General features: G+C 47.2%; 1 protein-coding gene across 1 annotated transcript; it reads right to left on the minus strand.

The window, feature by feature from the left end:
- Positions 1-1,651: 1,651 nt before the first annotated feature.
- Positions 1,652-8,072, minus strand: LOC129384639 (uncharacterized). Its single transcript, XM_055070231.2, has 2 exons — positions 7,878-8,072; positions 1,652-2,162 (listed from the first exon to the last, which is right to left on the minus strand). Exons 1-2 carry the CDS (start codon positions 8,028-8,030, stop codon positions 1,989-1,991), a joined length of 327 nt encoding a protein of 108 aa, XP_054926206.1. The 5' UTR covers positions 8,031-8,072; the 3' UTR covers positions 1,652-1,988.
- Positions 8,073-8,312: the final 240 nt, after the last annotated feature.

Here is an 8,312-nt window from a genome sequence, read left to right on the forward strand (position 1 = left end):
GGAACATCATTTGAAGAACCGGATAATTGACTGGAAACATACGAAAGGGTCGCGGCATTCAATAACTGGAACCCGCACGGCAAGCTACGGCATGTGTATTTCGTCTTAGAAGACGCCGCCAGGACTTGGTTTGAGACCGGAGAATCGGCCCAAGTCATGGGATCTATTGCGCAGCGGCTTCCCGCAGACTTTCACGAGTGTCCTTCGCGAAAAGCAAGCCCAAGCTGTACTGCAAACTCACATGCAGCCGCCGAACGAGAACATCGCGATATTTATGGAGGGGATGACACGCCGACCCCCACATGTCAGAAGAGAAAGATTGTTCGTAGAATCTCCTCAGGAAGTCATCTGAAGGATGCGTAAATATTTCGTAGTAACGACGTAATGTTGAGTGGTCGTGCGCTGGTGTGTTTGGTATAATTGCGAGAACGCAATTATACCAACATTACAAAATTGGGAAACGGAGAAGCGTGGTTTCAACACCGAACTGTGAAATGAAGCCTGCCAGATACGACGTAGAAGAGGCCAGTAGAAGCAATGTTCACTCTTGTTATAGAGAGCCCGCAGCGAATGAGGACGTAGGGTGAAATGACGAGGGGGATGTAGGAAATTAAGGAAATGTATGCAACATTTGTCAGGTGCAATGTCTGTTGTTGGTTAGTTCGTGAGTTTGTTGCTGATCGTGTAGTTAAACTGGGTGATGGTCGTAAATGTGACAGCGCTGCGGTGACACGAACTCCTGCGGAAGGTGGCGCAACGTAAACTGATGAGACAAGCCAACTACTGCAGGTGCGGGCACCAGGTGCGCTTATGATGTTACGATCCGAAGCCATGACTGCTCCAGAGTTGTGGCGCGTGCCTGATTGTACACGTCATATGGTCACAGAGACGCGCTCGTGTCCCTTCTGGCGCCGCATTAGTCTTCGTCGTCTTCTATAGCTGGCTCGCTCTATCTTGAAAGCGATCGGTTTACGCGAACGAGGGACGGACGGTCAGTTTCCACGTTCGGTAACGACGGAAATGCTTACACATTTAAAATAGATCAATGAAAAATAGCCACTCGAAAAAAGCTGCCCTACCAATTCATCTGATCGACTCTGCTTTGTGTCACTGTCACCGAGCCTGATTTTGCGAATATTTGATTTTCAACCTGTTGTAGTGCTTAACTGCCCACTGCCCATATCTACTGTCATGCGCGCACGCGCTTGCCGTTGCGCGTTGTTAATGAACACAGTTTTGTATCGCACGATTTGGTGCTGTAAATGACAAATGGTATGTGTGTATTTAATTTGGCAATATAGCATATTGAATTTCATTGCACGATTTATCACCTGCCATTCTCATTTGCTCACTAAAGCTCACCAAATCTGCTCACTGATGTAGATGAAAAAGCTAGCCGGAGGTGGGATCCCAACCCTCATTTTCTCCATTAGGCCTGCGATTCACCACCACTTAGGCTAACCCTTACTGGCTTTTTACGCTTGCGCACTAACTTAACGTCGGGAGCCACGATTTGCTTACTTATTGACTTGCGGAAAATTGGAAACCGATGTATACGCATGAAGAAGCCATCGACAAAGTTGTGTCAATAAAGCAACATAGAAACAAACCAGAACCATACCATGAGCGTTTCAGAACATGTTTGGTTCTATTTGGTACCACTGAACCATTTCTACTGCTTGGTTCTTCAATTGGCATTCATCTTTAAAACGCAGCTTGATGTTTCCTTGCTATTTGAGCCAGAGTACAATTCAATGACATATCATATAAGAAGCGCGAAGGCCGTTAGAAAAATGCGGAAAGAAAATAAAGTTCCAAGGCAAAGGTCACAGACATCTTCACTGGATTAGACAAAACGCAAGAAGAAACTGCTGCTCGGGAGTAAACAAAAGTTTCCTTAGCAAATTATCACGCTTAATTTTCTGTCTACATTATTTACACGAACTCCGCCCGAAGTCGTGTGCGTACAGGAGTGTACAAGGACCAGGTCAAAAGTCCTCCTGGATGTACATCTGCTCTTCTCCAAATTCTTGCTTCATGTATTCCTCGTAGTTGTTTTCCGCACCCTCGTTGCGCTGCAGCCAGTCTATCTCTTGCGGCAAACGGTAGCGCTTGTCTGCCATCACTATCACCACAGGTCTCACCCGGTCGTGAAAGATGCCCTGCAAAGCAATGCACACATGAAAGTCAATAGAATTTCTAAATTTAACGTAAACGTGGCCAAACACGAGTGTTTCTTCTAGTGTTTGACAATTTGATAAATGACAGCCCTCAATCATACGTTATGAAACAAAACACCGACAGCGCGTGCGTTTTATGTTGCATGCTCTCTGACTTAAATATTAAAACTGCGAAACAATAAGAGAAACCTGAGAAAGTTGTAAATTTTTTTTGTCTTGACAGTTCACTATCTCTGGGATCCTGCCTCCGTAAGAGACTGCGTTTCTAGCAGAAAGCTCGCCTCCGTGCATAGCTTCGCCTCCTGCATTTCCCGGTAAACATTACTGTTACATAAGCTGCAGTCCCTTACAACGTCGGCGAGCGAGGATATTTGAGGTTGCGCACCCGGTAGCAACTTGCGCAGCTCGTCGCGCACGATGGCACGGATGGTATCTCGAAGGGCCGCTGCGGAGGCACTTCGGGAGTCGTCGCAGTCTGACGGAGGAGCGCGTAAGTTGCGGTCGTATTGCATTGCGCGAAGCTCGAGCGTCTTCTCGATAGTGGCCGCTTCGCTAATCCATTCGGCGACGGTCCTCGACGGGTTGCGAATGAGAGCGACGAAAAGTTGCTCCTTGACGGCTCTCATAAGGTACTGAAGCTTCTTGTCTTCAGTCACGTTGGCGTCCGCATGGTGGAAGAGCTTTTGCATTTCTTCCGCAAAGACGGTTACGGACTCGTTTGGATGCTGCTGACGAGTTTGAAGCAAGGCCTCAGCTCGTTCTTTGCGTAGAATACTTGCGAAAGTTGCAGATAAGTGCCTTTTGAAAGCCTCCCACGTTGTCAGGAACAGCTCCTGGTTCTCGTACCAGGTTCTAGCAGAGTCTTCGAGAGAGATGAAGACGTTCCGAAGTTTTTCTTCGTCAGACCACTTGTTGAAGGTTGCAACTCTTTCGTAACGTTCCAGCCAATCTTGCACATCTTCGCAAGTGGAGCCGCTAAAAAGCGGAGGTACTCGCGGCTGTTGGACGACGAGCGGTGCAGGTGTGGTGGCGGCTTGCATTGGTGACGTCGAGCGGTGGTTCACACGGCGACCAGGGGCAGGTAGTGGTCCCAATTCAGCCGGCAGTCCTTGTAGTCGGCGCCTGCTCCGGGTTTCCTCCTTTTTGTCTTCTCTGGAGCTGTCTTCCGCGTCGCCGGCTCCAGATGCACTTGGGCTGGTGTCACGGCTTTGAGGGGGTGTCCGAAGCATAAGCACCTCCACCAAAATGTCACGTAGGTGACTGTGAGCTACCTGGCACGCAGGCAGACAGAAAGGGACACTGCGTCGGCGGTAGACTTAAAGAGAGTTTAATGGGCGAACTTGTGCCCGAAATCAAGCGAATAACGCGGTGACGGCGATAGCAGCAAGCGCGTCTGGGTGGTTCGTCGGACTGAGCCAGCCCAGGCGGTGGTCCCGTATTTATACGCTTCGCGTGCATGATCGAAACGCGTCAAGCGACGCCGCTTGCGTCGCAGCGACGCGAGCTGCGTAGCTCGCGTCGCTAGAAGCTGAAATAAACGCACGTGGCAATATAGAAGGGCTGAATGTACTACGCGGATATCTCATTACGTAGTTAATGGCGTGGAGGTGATACATTATAGACAATTTATTCCTGAAGGCAGCCTGTTCGCGCGGAAGATTTAAGTGTTAACCTAATTTAGTGGATGTTATCTTGGTGAATATTTTTTACACTATGAAAGCAAGCTAATGGGCCTAAAATTCTTGAATCCTTTAACCTCTGTCTTCTTATGTATTAATATAAACTTGGCATCCTTTCATCTCTCTGGTGCCCTACATCTCTGTTTAGGTTGACTGGTATTTCAGCTTCTCCTCCCAACTGTTTTCACCAGGACATGTCTTGCAAGGTCCTTCTTACTTCACCGCTAGGTATAAAAGGAGCCGCTGTATCCTGATGAAGGGTATACAAAGCTTTACCGATGATTACGATATTCACTAATGCAAATTTTGAGCGCAGCTGTTTAGGTGTTCTGAATTCGCGGTATATTCTGGCGAAGAATTCGATTCTGAACAACAGTGTGCTCTCGGTGGTGGCGCTGAATCTCTGTTCGGGTAGCTTGTTTAGCAGCAGCGGCAGGGGAAGCATTTCCACCGGTTGCCTCGTTCACTCTTCAGAAGGAAAGCGCGAACACAGGGACGCGTGGAGCGCGTCCACTGGTAGCGGCGGTGCCGCAGCTCAAGTAGCGCATGCGCAGTGGGTCCCAAGCACACGCCAGTGCTGTTTCCGCGCTGGCTGCGTGCGTGGTCGCCGCCGGCTCTCCGCTTTCGTCCTCATCCTTTCGCCATAGCCTGCTCCGCTTTCTGCCTCATGGTTCCTTGCCCCCTCCTTGCCCCTTTCCTCCTCGTGCCTCCTCGCTCTCACGTCTTTTTTCATTCCCACTGCGCGCAGCGTTCGCTCTCAGCTTTCGCTGTGCTCGTTCGCTGGTTACAAGTGACGCCGACGCTCGCCGCAGGAACGGGTGCCTAGGAGCTGTGCCTAACACATCGTGAAGGGCAGGGCGAAAGCAAAGAAGACGAACCCAGCGCTGACGGACCACTATTCTTTATTGCATTTTCAGTTGCAATATATTGAAATCCTATGCGCAGAAAGGCACAAAAATGTACACATATGCGACATGCCACGGTTGCCTCCAATTTATCGTTAAATTTCATAAGTAGCACATTTCGCTGCAATGTGGGCATACAGAGGGCACGCTTACAAATGAATCACTATGCTCGTGTATTACGAAAGCACCATGTATTTCACGAGCTCGTCGCTCGCGGTATGGTCCCAGGAGCGTACATTTTACAAGATAAGGGGAGCCTCCACAGTTTCTACGGTGATCCGTAAGGTGACTTGCGACTAAGCCCATGAGCGAGTATGCGTGTTCTCGTAAACGATCATTAATACATCGACCACTTTTCCCTATGTAACAGAGCCCGCGTGAAAATGGTGTAGTTAACCAACTTGCACATCACTGGCAAATGGCTTTCAGCAGGGACGCTTAGATATTAAGGTGCCATGCAAAATTTACAAAACACGTTTTTTTTTTTCCTTTACAAGTCCTTTAGTGTAATGCCATGAAGCCGTAACTCCATATCAGTAATGTGAAACTACAATGTTCGACGAAAAGTTTCACGTGTTGGTTTATATCTTTTTCGTATATCTGTATCTCTATCACGTTCCATAAATATTTTTCATTGCATCAGAGGCCTTCAAACTGAGTATTAACTCCCAGATATGTTTGCAACGATTATTTGTTTTTTATAATAGCCTTACTGCTCTCTATTTTTGCTGTCATCAATATGAGAACAAAACAATCAATATCAGCCTTTTGTATCTATCCGAAATGCTTCTTAACGTTCATACTGATATCATACTGACATTTAACAAGATATCGATAGTGCCAGTTAAGGTAACTTCGCTGTAAATTCTATACAGTGTTTCTAAAAAAAATATGTACGAACAAATATTAAACAGCAGGTCATACTTCGGGTCATTTTAGTGACGGAGATAGCTTTGTTGGGCTCACTTACAACAGTAAAAATTTCAATTATTTCCTCCACCACATGATAGAAGAAAGGAAGCTTACGCGATTATTTCAACGCATTTGTTGCTGATGCAATACCGGAGTTTATTTCTTGCACCATGAAATTTTGACACGATAACAGTAATTTATGGAGGTACGTCATGTACTTTATGGCGACATCTAGGTGCCCGAGTTAGTAAGCCTTCAAGTTAGTAATACTGCGTCCAACCTACTGCATGTTTTTGTTCATATTGAGTGCATTTTCAGCGGCTATTGTATGGGAATCGTGCACTTAACTATCTATACAGAGACACTTTAGACAGAGCTAAGACTTGTTGCACAAGCATACCAACTGATACGGCAGTGTATGATCAAGAGCGCAGAAAAGTATGCACATTTAGCCTTTTCCTAAAATGCGCACGTGGAGCCAACCGTAACGTAGAACTTGAAATCTCATGTATTAATGAATAGGAACATGATATCGTTAGACATGCACATTCACGTGTGCACAATTACTTTTAACGCAATTTAAGGCAGAGAAACTCCGTCAACAATAGCCTAAATAACTTTTACAAAGAACATGTGAATATATTGCGCCTATGCCAATTGGCGCGATCCCTCATGATGCAATTAAGGCGGACAATACCGCATTTCTCTTTAGAGTCCATTTCTTCTGTGCATCACCGGAGAAGGCGAAAGTGTATTGAGAGAGCGATGGAGCAGCATAGCGAGCAGTGCTTACAAGATCTGCACGTCGCAGATAGAAGGGAAATGTATGTCAAATGTACGGGCGTCTACGACGTGCTGCGTTCCAAAGAACTCAATACAAGGACACAGCTTAGGAGCATATCGTGACTGTGTGCAGTAGGCTGGGCCCCGTTCGTGGAGGTGAAAAAGACGTGGTTCATCAAGGTACTTTTATAAAAGTGTAAGTAATCCTTGGGTATTTCACGCATTTTCCAGGAGGCTTTCTATACACGTCTGCATCGAACCGTTTTCCCGCCTACGTAGGCCACTGTGTATGGTCGAATGGTTAGTGCATCAACCTGCTCTACCGATGGAAGAGGGTTCGAAACCAACTGCCGGGCCAACTTGTGTCACCAAGTATGCGGCAATGTGTACATGTGGGGCACTAATCAACGAACCTCTTTCACGCTGACATGGATCACTGCAGACATGGGACTGGGTAGGTACAACTGTTCAATGAGACTCTTTGACGCCGACTTGCAGCATTAGGTATGTACAGCTCAGTTGGTGATGGTCTTCAGTGACCCTCTTCGATGTCAACTTGGGTCACTGGTTATGTACTAGTAGGTGAGTGCCACTCTTGAATGAACCTATTTGACGCCAAGTTGGGTAACTAAGTATGTGCCATTCAGAACGTGCAGCAAATGACAAAAACTCTACAATGATGAAATAGAGCGTTAGTGTTTATCCGATGCTGGGTGAAATCAGACCTACCTCACAAGAATAGCAACCCGACGCTTTAGTAGGCTGCGCCAAAAATGCACTGTGCATGTGCCACTGTTCAATGAACACCTCTCCAACTTAGGTCAACGAGTATGTGCCACTGAGTAGGCGGCCAGCAAAGGGCCAATTCTGAACATTCGCAGGCACCAGCACGCCACGCTTTTCGTCTTGGAGGCCACGCGCGGACTACTCGGCGGCGCCACTAGATGGCGCAGCGTGCCCAAGAAGAACTCCGAGAGAGGAGCCCGGTGGCCGCATGATGCTGCGTAAGCATTCGAATGCACCGGTGCGCCACGCATTTCGGAGGCCACGCACAGGTTTTGCAGCGGCGGTGCTAGATGGCGCCGAGTGTTCTTAGGGAAGCGTGAAAGAGGAGCCCCACTGCAGTAAACGCCACACGCGAAACTAGTTTCAACGGCAGCAATATTTTACATTGCTATATTGGTTCAATGGTAAGCGCATTACCGTCGATATCTCATCTCGAGGTGGCTTCTGCCAATTTTTTCAGCTACATTTACACTTACTTATGTTGTTGTAATAGCTAAGTTGCAATTAAACGCGCGCACTTAAGCAATTTCCCATGCGTACACCACGGACTAAATCAAAGTTCCCACGAGACGATTGCGGGAGTGACGGTGCTACGAGTACAGTATTCTTTTGAGTGGCGGTTGTCGCCTTACCGGGAAGCTGAGCCTGCGAGTGCTGCGAGGCACGTACATGGGACCAATCAGGTACTCCTGCGTCTCGCTGTCAATAGCGACGCCCTGAATCAGAATGACATCGTGGATGTCAGGCGTCAGAATGAACTTAGTCGCGATCTCCAAGTTGGGCATTAGGAAGGAGTCCAAGCGACGCTGGATCTTCTCAAGCGGCCATGTCTGTGTAGGGCGAGGAAGAGGGAGAAAATAAGAAATGCATTTCTTGACGTGTGCAAAAAATGAAATAAATGTAAGTAAAACAGAAACAGTTATACCCGGGGTCCAAATTTTAAATAAAATCTGTTTCGCGCAAATATGCACATTTTCGGCTATAATGGCAGTGGAATCGACAAAATATTTTGAATAATTTTTTGCTTTTGAGACAAATTTCTTGGCGGAATAAACGATAGAATAGAA

The sequence above is a fragment of the Dermacentor andersoni genome, chromosome 5, assembly GCF_023375885.2.
Source record: "Dermacentor andersoni chromosome 5, qqDerAnde1_hic_scaffold, whole genome shotgun sequence".
Taxonomy (NCBI): domain Eukaryota; kingdom Metazoa; phylum Arthropoda; class Arachnida; order Ixodida; family Ixodidae; genus Dermacentor; species Dermacentor andersoni.